We start from the raw sequence: 15,648 nt of genomic DNA, 5'->3' as shown, positions 1-15,648 counted from the left end.
ACAACAAGAATATGCATTGTTTTGAATTCAAAAGGAAAAATATGCTCTGGTGCACAGGGACATTTACACAACACAGCTTTGCAATTCTTTAAAGCAGCCACCTCTTGAGATTGCACGGTTGATATGTGCAACTGCAACACACTCCTTGGCTTAGGAAGATGCAACCGAGTACTGGTACATGCTCCAAATCAGCCGCCTGCCTTTGAATCCAGAGCAATGCACAGCCCTAATAACGAGTCCCAATTTGAAAACGGGTAGTCCTCGACTTACAGCAGTTCGTTTAGTGATCGTTCAAAGTTACAGCAGCACTGAAAAAAGTGGCTTATGACCATTTTTCACACTTAGGATAATTCCAGCATCCCCATGGTCACATGATCAAAATTCAGCCACTTGGCAATTCAGTCATATTTATGACAGCTGCAGCATCCTGCTACCTTCTGAGAAGCAAAATCAATGGGGAAGCAACCCCATTTAGTAACCATATTACTAAACAACTGCAGCGATTCATTTAACTGTGGCAAGAAAGGTCATAAAATGGAGCAAAACTCACTTAACAACTGCCTTGCTTAGCAACAAATTTTTTTTGCTCAGTTGTGGTCGTACATTGAGGACTATCTGTAAAGAGTTTAATACAATTTAGTAGATGCCTTAACTGTTAGGTTTACTAATTTATAAATAAATGTAGACAGAAGAAACAATGCCAGAAAAGTTAAGCAAAACACACTAGAGTCCTGGTTTATCATTCAAAACAAGGAACATAAAACACCCGCTATTATTGTGTTATAGGTATTATCTTCTTAATTTATTCCAATTAAAACATTTTTCCCATTTCCCAGCCATATTTATATCATTCTGTGTTCAAAAATAAGAGGAATTTGTATTAACAGCATTTGAGTAAGCCACTGGCTTATTATCAGTGCTGTAGAACATAGTTATATGCATATCAATGTTGCAGATCACACACAAGTACATTTAGACTACCACCAGCAGATTAAAAAATGAGAAATATACCCATGAGCAAAGATAAAGCAATGGCCACAGTAATGAAATACACAATATGAGGGGCATACAGTAATAAGTTGCTCTGTGGATAATGTAGATATCTTCAGGGATGCAACAACATAATTATCACAGGCAAAAAAAAAATGTTTCAGATAGTAAATGGCAATTTCTAATACAAAGACATTCCAAGGCGAATAACAGTAAGTGCTATATAATACCTTGGCAAATTTTAAACAAGCCTTTCCCATCATATGCATTTATTAATCTGCAAGGAATAAAGGCCGTGTTTTCCTCACCTAAGTATCCATATCCGATCTAAAACTAAATTTGAACCACCCTAATTTCAAGAAGAAACAAGATTAATTAACTATGAGTAGTCATCTGACTGAAGAAAATGTGTCTGCTGGTTGGTGGCCATTTTTTTTCTTTCATAAGAGCAACAGCTTGACTTTGGTCATACACATGATCTACACAATGATCACATGGAGAAAGCAGGATCAATTTGACTAAATTTAGGTATATCTGGAAGACACTTCCTCAGTATAACCAGATGCATTCCAACAGTCCAGAAACTCTGACTATATTTATTCATTTCCTTTACTTGACTGTGGAACACAAACTGATCACACAATGACTTCCTTTAATATTTGTAGCATCTGCTTCTCATCCATTAATGAAAATAATAGATATATCTCTCTACCCAGATTCAACTGGCGTTGACATTGTACCAAATATTTCTAGGAAAAAAAAAGCCTCTATATAATATCTAGGCATACAGCACAGCTTTAATGTCTAGAACAACTGAAGTTGCATTCATCATGGAACAATATACTGCAAACATTCAAATGTGTGCATTCAAGCACACAAGCATTATTGAAAATTAGAATCTGTAAATAGTGTTATTCCTTTGGGGGACAAAAAAGTATAATAATCCTTTCCAGCCTATATTTCAACAGAGATAATCCTGGAAAAATAATTTTATACAGCTTCATATTTGCAGTTTTCTTTAAAATGTCTCATTTTTTATGCTATGCAGCTGGGATACTCAGGATAATTTTTGTTAAAAACAAATGGTTAATTCTTAAAATATGCATTTCAATATTACTACCTCAACATGAGGATTACTGCTTAATCTATTAGTCCTCAAGCCTTTTGAAGGCTCATAACTACAACTCAGGAGGAAAGCCTCTTCATACCAGAATCTGCATGTTCTAAGCTCCATCAATTATAGCATGTTAAATGTAAAAATAAAAATAATTGAAATATTGTATGAATGAGGCTGAAATTTCATATGTGGAGTATTGGACTATAAAATAACACACATAATGCTAGAGGCACAAAGCTAGATTTACAACATGAAAGGACTGGATGTTGGAGCACCAGTTTGTCTTCTCTTCAGGATCTTATATTGAGATCAGCACACAGTAATTTCCCATTTCAGGTCATTGTCTCTCAGGGGCCATATTCTCATCAAATTCTTGCATTTCTGCTGTTTTTGTAGGATAGCCATGCTACATTATCGTCTCACACCTGTTACTGAAAAGATGGCTTATAACTACTGGATCTGCCACTGTTGAGGTATCGCCCAGTTCCCGGTCATTTTTTGCAATCTTCCTTAATACCCGCCGCATAATTTTACCTACAAAGAAAGTACAGTATTTAAGTTGACTTTGATTATGATAAAGAAATTAGGGAATTGGTTAATTATTAATCCTGTACAGATAATAATTTATGTCATGCAAAGAAAGTGAAGTAAAATGATTTGCAAAACAGTAAGATTTATGCAACTGTACAAAATATAGGATTCTAGACAATTAAAATCCATTCACAAATCTGACACATAATGGATACACCCAGGGACCCTGGATCCTAAAATAATGATATTCTAACCTGAGATATCAATTTTTAAAAAAAAGGTTTGGCCTTGTTCTACAAATATGTTTTGCCAAAAGAATAATCACTATTCTAAAAGGATATGCTCTGGCCAAAGCAGGTTCGGCCTTATCCTGTAATAGGTATACACACCTACCCATAGCTTGTAATAATAATATATGTGCCCTTAGCTCAGTAAGTGTGCGTCCATGTGTGTGTGTGTGTGTGCGTGTGCGTGTGTGTGTGTGTACAAATAAATGATTGTGTAATTTACAAGCTGTATACTTACAGATTAGTTGCCCATTCATTCCTAAAGACTTAAAATCTCACATTGATTCTTAAAACACAACAAATATAGCATTTAGTAGCTAGCAAGAAACTGCAACATAACGGTATCAAAATCAAAACATACCTGAGCGGGTTTTGGGCAGACCAGGAGCATTCTGGATATAATCTGGAGTTGCAATAGGACCAATCTTTTCTCTAACTGCAAATAAGAAAATGAAAATTTTCATAATTCCTATGAACAAAAAAAACTGAGTAGTTTTTTAAAAAAAAATCATGTTCAGAAAAGTCATTTGATCTCTACTATAAGATGGCTGATAATTGGGGTCTTATCTCTATTTAGATATGGTCAGTTTCTGAACTGCAATCTGCCACTAGAGGATGATACATATGAGTACTTTTTAAATATGAAATATTAAATCATAACATATGAATTTACCATATGCTATCTGAATAATTCTTAAGCAGGCAGAACCATCCCATTTACACACTAGACTAGAGGAAGGTTTAAGGTTTTTTTTAAAAAAAAAAACCAAATAGCTAAGAAAAATAATAACCAAGTAAAAAAAGAATTTAAGGTGATGGGACACAAAAAAGACCAATTGTTGAAGGAGGAAACAAAACCTGAAGGTGGGGGATGGAGGAGTAGGCAGGTTTCAACCCAAAACAAATTCCACAGTGCTACTTTTCCTCACAAGATCTATTTATACACATGCAGTAGGGATTTCAGGAGGAATGGACATGATGATAAAAATTGACATTTATAAATCATAATGCAACTTCCCTTTAGCGTTTCTACTTTCTGCCTTGTCATTGAGAATGTTCTTTTACAGTTTCTACTTTCATGTAACAATAGTTCACTTTTTAACAACTTATATCATTGTTTTATTTCATCTAAATAAGTTGCTTTTTCTGCCCAGCATTTCTTGATGTCTATTTTCAGAAAACTCCTTAAAGTGTACATAAAGTGTATCAGTAATATTTGGATTGTATAGGTTGCTTTTAAGTGGACTTGGTTTTGTGATTTGCTGTTGCTTTTTCTGCTGATAAGGATCTGGCAAAAGAGTAGTTTGTTGTTTCCTTCTTTGATGAATTTGATTCCAGCACACACCCCAACCAGCAGCCCCATTACACAGCTATCAACACCATCAACCTTACAAGAAGCCACCAATACAATGAGCCATGATCTTATCAATCCAAGTAAATAATCAGCATGGAGCTATCAATCATCTGCAAAACAACATCTGTCTAGAGGATCATCCCCTACAAGCATTCAGAAAGTAAGTAAAACTGAAGGATATTCAACAAATGCCAATCACAACCTCACTTTTCCCGAATTTTACAATGAAATTGTCTAGTAGTGTCATTATAACAGAATAGCAGAGTTGGGAGGCACCTTGGAGATCTTCTAGTCCAACCCCTGCTCAATCAGGAGAGCCTATAGCATTTCAGACAAGTGGTTGGCCGATCTCTTCTTAAAAGTCTTCAGTGATTACCGCATCCACAACTACTGAAGGCAAGCCATTCCCTGATTAATTGTTCCGTCAGGAAATTTCTCTTTATTTCTAGGATGGTCCTCTCCTTGATTAGCTTCCATCCATTGCTGCTTTTTCTGCCTTCATGTGCTTTAGAGCAGGGCTTTTCAACCAGTGGTAAACGTACCACTGGTGATACTTCAGCACCTGGCGGGTGGTATGCAACCTAGACAACTGTAGTGGGGGGAAGAGCTGAAGTGGTGGCAGCACAGCACAGGCCTGGGAGAGAGTCAGCTGGAGCTGCGGTGTTGCTGGGGCTCTGCTGAGGGCCCAGGATCAGCACGTGCAGCTCTAACTGATCGGCGCTTCTGACAGCCTCTGCTATCACTGGGAGTAGCAGACAGGCCTTGGGGTGAGAGAGTCAGCTGGAACTGCAGGGCTACCAGGACTCGGCAGAGGCCCCAGGATCATCGCGCGCAGCTCCAGCTGATCAGCACTATGTGCAATCGCCAGCCAGGGATTGGGTGACTGCGTGGGGGAATGAGACTAGGGTAGCAACTGATGCTGGAGCTCTCCCTGAGTCCCAGAGATGGCGCACTCAGAAGAGAAAAGGAGGAGGAGGGGGGGAGAGGAGAGGATATAAAAGGAGGAGGGAGAGGGAGAGGAAAAAAGAAGAAAAAGACAGAGAAAGAGAAGGGGACCGAGAAAGAAAGAGGGAGAAGAGGAGAGGCTTCTGTGAGACAAGCAGAGGGATCAACGAAGGAGTAAAGGCTGTAAAAGAGAGACAGAGGAGAGGGAGAGAAGAAGAAGGGCTGACCAGCCACCTGACCACGAAGGTAGTGGTGCATATTAATAAATATGGATAAATTCATCATATGTTCGTCAGTGCAAAGGGAAAGTGATTCAGCAAAGGAACCGCCACCGAAGAAATTAAAACCGGTACTTTTTTCCTTTTTTTGGTCATCAGGTTTTTGACATCATGCTAAGCACTAGTGGTATTCAAATATTGTCACATCCTAAAAGTGGTACAATCTGTGAAAAGGTTGAAAAGCACTGCTTCTTTGTGGCAGTCCCTTAGATATTATAATTACATGTTTATAACCGAAAAACCAAGTTCAAAAATCTCAGGCAAGGCAACATGCCACCTCTGAGCTACAAATATTTGCTTCCATTACAACTATAATAATGTATGTTATGGAATCCCTATGTGTTGCATAGAAATTGGGAGGTGGGGATGTTTACATCTGGTTACAGTTCCCCTGGAGCCCTGGCCATGCCTTTTCCTATAGGAACTAACAGAATGACCTTGGATACTCCCACTCTCACAAGCTCTTGCAGTTACGAACACAAGATTAAAAATCTTAGAAGTCAAAATACAAGATGTATTTCCTAGGAAAATCTTCTCCATTAAAATGCTTTTGAAAGGCACAAGGATTTTTCAGAACTTATGTTTAACTGTAAATGGACTACTCAGTAATTACTTATCCCCAAAAGACTATTGTAGGAAAAAGAAATGCAAGCAATTCTTTCCCTCTGCGTATTAAGAAATAACAGAATTATGTAAAAGGCCTGGGCCAGATAAACACAAAGTATGCCAATGCATTCTTTACTTGCTGACAGTTGGAGAGTCACTATGTACACATTTTTGCAGAATTCCCACCATGTTCATGTGTATACAGTGTGCTCTTAAGTAGTGAAAGTGGATGCCAACTGGCCGCAAGGGCATATGAAAGGCAAGGACTAAATTTAGTTTTGGCAGAACCAAAAGGTGTCCCTTTGATTTGAAAAGCACTCTTTCAGCCAGGCTGAGGAACTAGACAAGGATTTATCCCAGAAAAGGATTTATCCCAGAAAAGCCACACCAAAGCTCATGGGTAATCATGGGATAAAGACCATTACATCCATTATAGGACTTCCCTTTTGCTGTACATGTTGATGCTATATCAGTTCCACTAATGGGGAAGACATTTGATTCCACAAAATATCAGACTGCATAATGTACATATCAAGGGTCCCATGTGGTATTCTTGCCATCTCCTTTTAATAATTTGATACAGCTTTTTCCAAGTCTGGCATCTAGAATTCTGGCAAAACCCCAAATTTGGCCATGTTGGCGAGGAAGCTGCAGCCCTGAAAAATCTGGAAGTGCTAGATTTGGGACAATTACATTTAACCAGGAGAAACACTAGTAATCTAATGAGATTACACTCAGACTTGAATACAGAAATGGGCATACCATAGCCTTCTCATAGAACATAAATTCCAACCTTCCCCATTACTGACCCCATTCTTATTGGGACTGCTGCAAATTAATTTCTGCAAGATCTGGAGGACCACAAACTGCTCATTCCTGCTTTCTACATTCAGGATCCTTGTATCCTATTTCCCACAATCTAATTGTTTTTTATAAGTCTATCTGGCTTGATCTACAATTTTCAATGTGCTTCTCTGATTTCAGCCAACACAATTACCTTGTTTCTTCAGTTCATCAATCAGTTTGTTTGTGAAATCATGTCCATCCTTCAGAGTCACAAAACAGTAGAGGCATTCTCCCTTTACAGGGTGTGGGTGGCTTACTACGGCTGCCTCTGAGATAGAAGCATGTTCTACAAGTGCTGATTCAACCTCCGCTGTGCTCAGTAAATGCCCTGCAAAAAAAAGAAAGTTTTTTTTAAATTGGTCTTGTCCCACCATTCTTTTCTTTTCATATAAAAGCATATATTATTGAATCAAGTTATGAATCAGAATGTAAAGCATAAAGCTGGTCACATTTTTTATTAATTCCTTTGCTTTTATTTCTTTATTCTTAGGAAATAATCATACTGTAAAAGTTGAAAAATAAAATTTAAGATCACAAAATTTTGGCACAAGAGTTTAGAAAAGCCAATTTTATAGAGAATGAAAATTTATAGTTGTACCCAATAAAGTTAGCAATTTTAGTAGGCACTTAAAGCTTCCATTTCTCCCAACAGTGTTTAATAGTCTGCCATAAGAGAATCCATGGCTTCTTGATGCAAGGCATATTTTATTTTTAAATATATAATATTAATTGTATAATTATAATTTTAATATATTATATGCCAGCTTTCTTCGTATTTGTATTTGTGAGGTACAAATAAAGGACAACCTTTAAGCTTCTTAGAGGAAATAAAAAAAAATCTCAAATAATATTAGGATATAAATATAAAAAATAAATTATATAAATATAATACTACAGCCAATGTATAGATGTGTGCTGTAGACATATAGGTAAAAAAACTCTTTTTGGTTCACTTTTCCTTTGCTAAAAGAACAGAAACAATTTTTAGGACATAAGCATTTATTTCTTGCCATTTTAATTTTCTAAATGTCCCATTAAAACTAGCAACATGAAATTACTTAAATTTGTTCATGTCCTGATTTGGCTGTTCTGGTAGGACAAAGGGTGATTACTGGATATTTTGCTCCTTTATCATTGTTTGTGTTCTCCAACAATGACCAAGCACATTCTTATTTGAAGAAAAAACGTATCAGCCCCCAAAGACCAAGGTCTAAAGATGTTAAAAACCTTATGCCAATAAGAGAATTGTACAAGCAACTTTTATCCTTCCACAAGAATTTGGTTCTTACCAGAAACATTCAGCATGTCATCAATTCGACCTGTGATCCAGTAGTAACCATCTTTATCTCTCCTGCAGCCTGGAAGAGAGACAAAATTAAGGCCTTTAGACTTTAAGTTCCTCTCAATCTTTGCCCCTCAATTTTTCAGCCTTTATACCTGGGTCTGTAATGAATGCAAATAAATCCCAGCCAAAGAGGTTCAAACCCAGAAGAGTTTATAATCAAATCTAAATCATTCATACTAGTTAGTCTGCCAGAGCTTTTAGAATTCTAAAAAAGAAATTCTGAGATTTAAACTCCTTTGGTTATTTCATGAGTTAAGTTGAATTGCTCCTTTCAATCCTAAATTCTAATTGGCACTAGTTATAGAGTGTGCATTTGTGTGTGTGTCATGTGTATAATATTGATTGTAGCTGTACTGCTACCCAAAATAATAGCCACTAAGTAAAATCTGCATGATTCATAATATTTTTCTTTTTCCTTTCCCTCATTCACTGTTCAATTAATTTAATGTTAATTAACTTCTGGAATTAACATTCACATTCAGTATTTTTTGGCTGCTCTAATAAGCTTGAGAAAGGGTAAGGAAGCTGAAAGCAGAGATTTCCACACTTCCTCTTAAGTAAATGGACAAAGAATTGACTATCAAGGAGTGGATTATGGAAGCCTACTCAAGAAGATCTCACCAGGAGCGTGAGAGGTGAAGCAGTAAGGAGTATGAGGGGAAAGGCTGGGAACTCTGCTTGAAGAAACCTGAAAAGCTGACCAGTCAAATCATTGCATGCATGAGAAAGTGTGCTTCATTCCAGGGCTGTGAATAGTATTTTCAAAAAGCTGACATCTATAAAAGAGTTCTACTTTAGAAGAATTCAGATGTAACTGCTGGAAACTGATGAGGTCATAGTAGAAAAGTATGAGGACTTCTAACACACTTAAATATTTCCAAATTAAACAGGAAGTAAGCTTCAAAAGTTAATATTTTTTTGAGTCAGAGTTCCTTTGTGAAAACTTACCATCTCCAGTCACATAATAACCAGGAAACTTTTGGAAGTAGGTTGCCTCAAACCGCTGGTGGTTTTTGTATACTGTGCGCATTATTCCAGGCCAGGGTTGCTTAAAAACCTAAAGATGATTATATGTGAGAAATGTGAGGGAAGTAGAAAACTTCACTGGCTGAGGTCAAGCAAAATACAAAGTATAATGTGGTTTAAATTATTCAGATTTAGTACTGTGTATGAACCCAAACAGTGGAGCTTATAAATCATGGTTAATGTTTTAGCACTGTCCGTGATCCACACATCTGTAGTTTGTTCAACATACCATATTTTTGGTATGATAAAAAGAATAGCCCAAATTCCCACCTACATGTCATCATATTAAGAAAGGACTCGGACAGAAGTCTGCTTGACGTCAAAGCACAGAATTAAAACAAAAAAGACAATATACTGACAAGTATTTTAGCGTTCAGGAATGCAGCAGTGATAGGACATGGAAAATTTCATATTGTCCCCACCTGATTTTTAGAAATGTATTACTTTATAACTTTAAGTCATAGCATAATGAATAAATATTAGCACAAACAATAAGGACTAGTCTGCTCTAAAATCAAACTAGTAACTAACTTCAGAAACAGAATGATATCATATTAGATAAACAGAAATGTAGTAATCAGATCCAGAGGCTGGATAGCTCCCAAGCAACTTTGTCCTCCAACCTCACCCTGTTATTTTTCAGCTAGTGGGCACCAGTCTATTCTGCAGGCATATCCATGATCTCCTACTCCTGATAAAAAAAATACTGGTAAAAAGCCATGCAAATTAACCCAAGATAAGCAGACAAAGTGTATCCACTTCTAGAAATCAATCTGAACTGCTCAAACCCTCTCTGAAAACTACATAAAGTACTGAACAGAGTCAAAATATCTGTGATACAGAAGGCCCAACTGAATGGATTATTATTGATTGGTATGTTTAAATAAATGCTGTGCTCAAGTACTGGAAGAGGAAGAGGTGATATCTTCTGTATTTATTTCCTCATCGAAATCTTCCTTTCCCACAGTTTATATACAATTAAACAGTTACTAATCCTGATAAATGGGAAATGCAGAAGTTTATGAGAGACAATTTGAAGCAAAAGGGTCTTCACTGCACAACTACTTATAACATTTATTTTAAAAAATCAGAACCAAACATAGAGTTCTTTTATCAGCATCCATCCAGGATCTCAAAATGCTGTAAGGAAACTGAGTTAAGCACAGTCCAGGCAAAACTTGTTATTAACTTGGAATTTGGGCCATGAAACTTCATATAGTGATTAAGCAATGCTATCAATCATCATAATGTTCTCTTACCAGATAACCTTCAGCTTCTCCTTCTAACTCTTCCCCAGATTCATCCAACACTGCAGGGACCACTCCAAAGAAAGGAAAAGTCTGTCAAGAAATATTTTTAGAAATATTTTAAAATCAAATCTACGTATACGGACAGATAGAAGCTAGACTTGAAAGAAAGAAAGAAACTTCAACCCAGAGCTGAAGACATCTCCATCTCTAATAGGAATGGCAATCTTGTTCAATCTGGAGGCTTCAAAGAAGACTGCTGGAATGTATAGCTGAAACAGGTGAATTAAAGATATTCAGTCATTTTTTAATGTGGTTGAAACGAGTTTAAAGAAGAAACTGGGTACTTAAGCTTTGCAGAAGCTTGCCAAAGAAAATAGAGCTGGAAACACCAAGACAGCTATAGGTGGCTTGCAGCCTACCTATGCAATTATATAAAGAGATTTCCAAGGATTTCTTTTTTAAAAACTTATATAGCTTTAACATTAAATTCAAAGTTTCTAGTTGGATTTCAGGCTGGATTCCAAGAATTAAATCTTTTTTGTTTAAAGACTACTCATTCACTTAATTGATTTATATGGCTACTCATTTTGTAAATGTGGCTGCAGGTGGCCAACAAAATTTAAAAACCATACAACCAAAGAATTAAAAACAAACAAAACATGAAACAAGCTTGCTATGGCAAGAGAGAAAAACAACAACCACACCACTTGTGCTCAATTAACTGACCACATGGGTAAAGAGAACTGAAGAAAGATGGCCCCTAAAACAACCCATGAAATAGTTTACAGGTATTCGTGATAAAAATTAGGACCGGAATTTCCAATGCTAAGCAATGCGACCATAAAGCATAATTGCATTGCCTCACAAAGGCAATTCCTGCATGCTGGTTGCCATGATTAACTGAATCCCACATTGTGAGGCAGCTTTCTCCCAGCTTCCCACAGCCAACTCAATGGGGAAGCCAGCAGGAAATTGCAAGTCCCTGGTGGCTCGCTGGCAGGTAGATAAGTGGCTGCTGGCAGATTGGGAAGAGCACAAGAGGGTGTGCAAGGGAGACAAAAGAAGGCTCAGGGAAAGTGTGCGGGGAGTGAGATTTAGCAAAAGTCAGGGAGGGTGCAAAAGATGTAGGTAAGGTTCATAGAGAATGCACATGGGGGCACAGGAGTGTGTGGTAAAGCTTGGAACTGTGTGTGAGGGTGCATGGAGCTGTGTGAGGGTGCAATGGAGATGCAGTGAGGTTCAGATAGGGGACATAAGGGTGCAGAGAGGTGACACTTAAGGAGGGTACACAGGGGTGTGTGAGTGGCTAGGGCAATACAAGCATAAAGGGGCTGGGAGAGGGTCCACAGGTGAGGAAGACTTATCCCAACAACTTGCAACTTTCCCTGACAGCTACCCCATTGATTTATGTATATGAATGTGTGTAGTATCTCCTGGTCCAGATAAGGGCATAATTGGCACACAGCATTAAGCTGTGCAATAACTCTGCTGAATATACAAAGAGAATATGCCAGAGTTATACTTACAGCTGAGCCTGGCTTCATTGGTGTGGCATAAGGGAGAGGAGTCAACACATGACCACCCTGCGGGAAGAAACCACAAGCAGCAACGGAAACAGTTAAACCAGTGAAAAATGCCTCACACAATATTTTCAGAGTCTGAACTGAATGAACATACAAAGATTTATTCCAGACATTACCATCATAATCATTGTTTCAATTTTTATTTTTAAAACATTCATGACCATTTTATTGTATTTCAACCAAGAAAGCACAAAAAGCGTCATGGAGGCTCTACAAGGAATAGTTCTTGCCTAGCACAGCATAAGAAGAGCATGGGTAATGAAAGAAAGAGAAAAAATCAGGTTCTAATAGGATTTGGAATCCTGAGGGATTCTAATAGGATTTTGGAAACCCTGATGGTAAGGAGACGCAGTAATAGCTTCGGGAAGAGACTACATGGTACAAATATACAACGAAGGAACAGCACCTAAATTATGACATGCTGTAATGAGTTGGCAGGTAAGTGTGAAATCCAGGCCTTGGAGAACAAGGAATCACAGAAATAACCAAGTAATTCACAGGATAATAAGAAAGCTGAATATAAAGAACTCACAGTTTCCGTTTGCCAGAAGGTATCCACTATAGGGCATTGTTCTTCACCAACTACTCTATAAAACCACAACCAAGCTTCTGGGTTTATGGGTTCTCCAACTGTTCCTAGCACTTTCAGGGATTTCCTGCTGTATCTGAATAAATAGGGTATGAATTTTAAAAAGAAAATTGTTCCAGAAAGAAAAATTGTTTTACAATTTTATTTCAAAACTAATCATTTACCAGAACTGAATAAACAAGAACATTTTCAGAAATCTACAATGCCTTTGCCTGATAAAAAATGGACTTAAGTAAAGCAAAAACATACTAACTATCCTTCACAAAGGCAATTTAATTTCAATGTCCTGTAAATTCCTATAATAGCTTGCTAATGTCATGCTGCCTGAGGCTGAGAAAAACTGAAATCCAAAACATTTGGACAGTTTCAGTGATCTGATCTGATCAGTATTTATCCTGAATATTACTCCCTCTCAGATGATTGAACAATAAAAGCAGATAGAGTTCACAAACTGTGCTAATATATGATGGAGCCTGCTTAGGTTTGGTTACATGGACACAGCCGTGTTGGTTTTGTAATTCATGAATTAGTTTATGTATGAGGCAGCTACCACAACATTCAACAAAGCTAATTAAAAATAAAGATGTTTAGCACAACATCTAATCTGATCTGGATAAGGTCTCAGGTTACTTTTCTCCACAGACTTACAAACAGCCCCCAGATTCTCTAGAACTGAACCATAATTTTTATTGCAATAAAAGGTGAAATATATTATTTAAATTTAGCTTTTTTCTTAATCATACATGATTCTTTGTCCTGCCATGAAATATCCCTTGGAGTTCAGCCCTGATATGAATGCAGGCATCACAACTGGCCTGAAAAATATCATATGGCCCTAATCTGGATATTTTCCAGTCCTATTTCCAGAGAGGCTGGGATCTAACCTGCAGTCCCCCGTGCCCATTTTCTTCCATGTTCCCATGACATTTCAATTTACCTTTTTTAAAATTTGAAGGAGTTTCAGACAGGCATTCTCTAGCAGTCACCAGAGCTCCAACTAAATGCAATTCTACCCACATGTATTCCCCTTTCCCCTGGCTTTGACATTCAGGACAAAAGTTAAGTATAAACATGTAGCCAAAGCACAGATGCCTAGGGATTTGACTGGAATAGTCTACTTTGCTCTAGTGCTCTAAACCAGGGCTACATATGTATTTCCAAAGGACATTCCTGGAAATTACAGGCAATCAGTCTTATTGTTTTCCTTAAAGTCATGCTTACTTCTTGACAGGTTCATCTCCATATTTCATGAGGAGACGAATGGCAGTGGGTGCTGTGTAGAACTTGGTCACCTTGTACTTGTCTATGATGTTCCACATACGGCTAACATCTGGGTAAATAGGGAGCCCTTCAAACTGAAAAGAGATAGCAATTAACAATGTACCATGTTGACTGCTAATTTCAGCACATGGATCCACATTTTACAGCCTAATTATGCTCCCTAAGTTCAGGAAATATTGCTTAGCAGAGGAAAACCTCCACAACACTAAAGCATAGAGTGGAGAAGAAACCCCATGAAACTTTCTTTTAAGCCTGTCAAAACAAGAAAAAATTCTTCTTTTTTTAAAATCAGCATCAGATCTTGAGTCAAAATATAATTTAGGGAGCTATTTTTTTCAATTATCTTAACTGCGTCCTCACTCATTTCTGTTAAGAAAGTTGTAAGACAAACTGATACCATTCATTCTACAAAAGAGTTAAGACTTGATGTTTCCATACAGTCAGACTTTATCATAGAACTTACTAAGACACTGGTTGCCCCATTTGCCAAGGGTCCATATGTGAGATAGGAATGGCCAGTTATCCATCCAATATCAGCTGTGCACCAGTAAATATCCTCAGGATGATGATCAAAAACATATTTAAATGTAGCAGCCGTGAAAAGCATATATCCAGCTATTGTGTGTACAACACCCTGAAATATAGAATACAAAATATCCATGCAAAGGAACATTTAAACATAAATTAGTTCTCATTGGCCAGAAATTGCAGCATTGCAAAAGTACCAGTATATTAAGATATAACAGCCAGCAGGAAATTAGTTTTAACTTGCTGAATTTATCATATTCCAATGCACGTCTACAAGGTATGATCAGATTTTTCAGGAAAATATGAAGTGAAGCTATAAAAACCTAGTTTTTCCTTCAGATGTTAGGGCTGGATTGTTAGCAGTACCCTATATATGTGCATTTGGAATACTGAGTTTTATCTTAGACACCTTGGCTTTTGTATTTATTGATTTTTAACTGTATATTTGTGTTTTATTTTGGTTTTGTATTATTATTGCCCAGGGTTATTTGCTTATGATAAGCTACTATATAAAGTTTCCAAAGAAATAAATAAATTTTCTGAAATGTTCCCTTTAGTTTTATCAATCACTTCACAATTAATTCTTACTGAAAAAGCGCATGTATCTATATCCTATTGCCGACACAGGCCTCTATTTGTACTCTGCCACCCTCCATAGAATTCCACAGTAGACTAATTAGGCTATGATTTGCCTCCCCAATACAGTACATTTAGAATTATAGCATTCTATGTAGGTTTTATAATAAAAAGACAAAACCAGCACCAATCTTCAATATGCCATTCTTGAAGGTGGGGTGCTCTCTCAGCTTGGTTGTTTTCTTGCAGACATTTCATTACCAAACTAGATAACATCATCAGTTCTACAAAAGAGTGAAGTGGATGGGGAGGAACAGACTCAGACTCAACCCGTCCAAGACCGAGTGGCTGTGGTTACCAGCGCCCCGGCATAGTCAGCTGACTCCATCGCTGACTATAGGGGGCGAAACTTTGGCCCCCTCGGATCGGGTCCGCAACTTGGGTGTTCTCCTGGATTCGCGGCTGACACTGGATGACCAGTTGGCGGCCGTGACCAGGGGAGCTTTTTATCAGGTT

General features: G+C 37.5%; 1 protein-coding gene across 1 annotated transcript in view; it reads right to left on the bottom strand.

Moving 5' to 3' along the window:
* Nucleotides 1-645: 645 nt before the first annotated feature.
* Nucleotides 646-15,648, bottom strand: part of ACSS2 (acyl-CoA synthetase short chain family member 2) — a 56,132-nt gene continuing 41,129 nt past the window's right edge. Inside the window, exons 9-18 of the mRNA XM_015813782.1 lie at nucleotides 14,492-14,662; nucleotides 13,969-14,102; nucleotides 12,691-12,823; nucleotides 12,102-12,158; nucleotides 10,585-10,665; nucleotides 9,248-9,356; nucleotides 8,244-8,312; nucleotides 7,106-7,282; nucleotides 3,287-3,361; nucleotides 646-2,641 (exon numbers count right to left, since the gene is read on the bottom strand). Of these exons, the coding sequence (XP_015669268.1) occupies nucleotides 2,514-2,641; nucleotides 3,287-3,361; nucleotides 7,106-7,282; nucleotides 8,244-8,312; nucleotides 9,248-9,356; nucleotides 10,585-10,665; nucleotides 12,102-12,158; nucleotides 12,691-12,823; nucleotides 13,969-14,102; nucleotides 14,492-14,662 (1,134 nt within the window). The 3' untranslated portion in view covers nucleotides 646-2,513. The remainder of the gene's footprint in view (nucleotides 2,642-3,286; nucleotides 3,362-7,105; nucleotides 7,283-8,243; nucleotides 8,313-9,247; nucleotides 9,357-10,584; nucleotides 10,666-12,101; nucleotides 12,159-12,690; nucleotides 12,824-13,968; nucleotides 14,103-14,491; nucleotides 14,663-15,648) is intronic.

Source organism: Protobothrops mucrosquamatus, unplaced genomic scaffold (genome assembly GCF_001527695.2).
Source record: "Protobothrops mucrosquamatus isolate PMUCROS unplaced genomic scaffold, P.Mucros_1.0 scaffold194, whole genome shotgun sequence".
NCBI classification, from domain to species: Eukaryota; Metazoa; Chordata; class Lepidosauria; order Squamata; family Viperidae; genus Protobothrops; species Protobothrops mucrosquamatus.
This window is presented reverse-complemented; position numbering and strand designations above follow the sequence as displayed.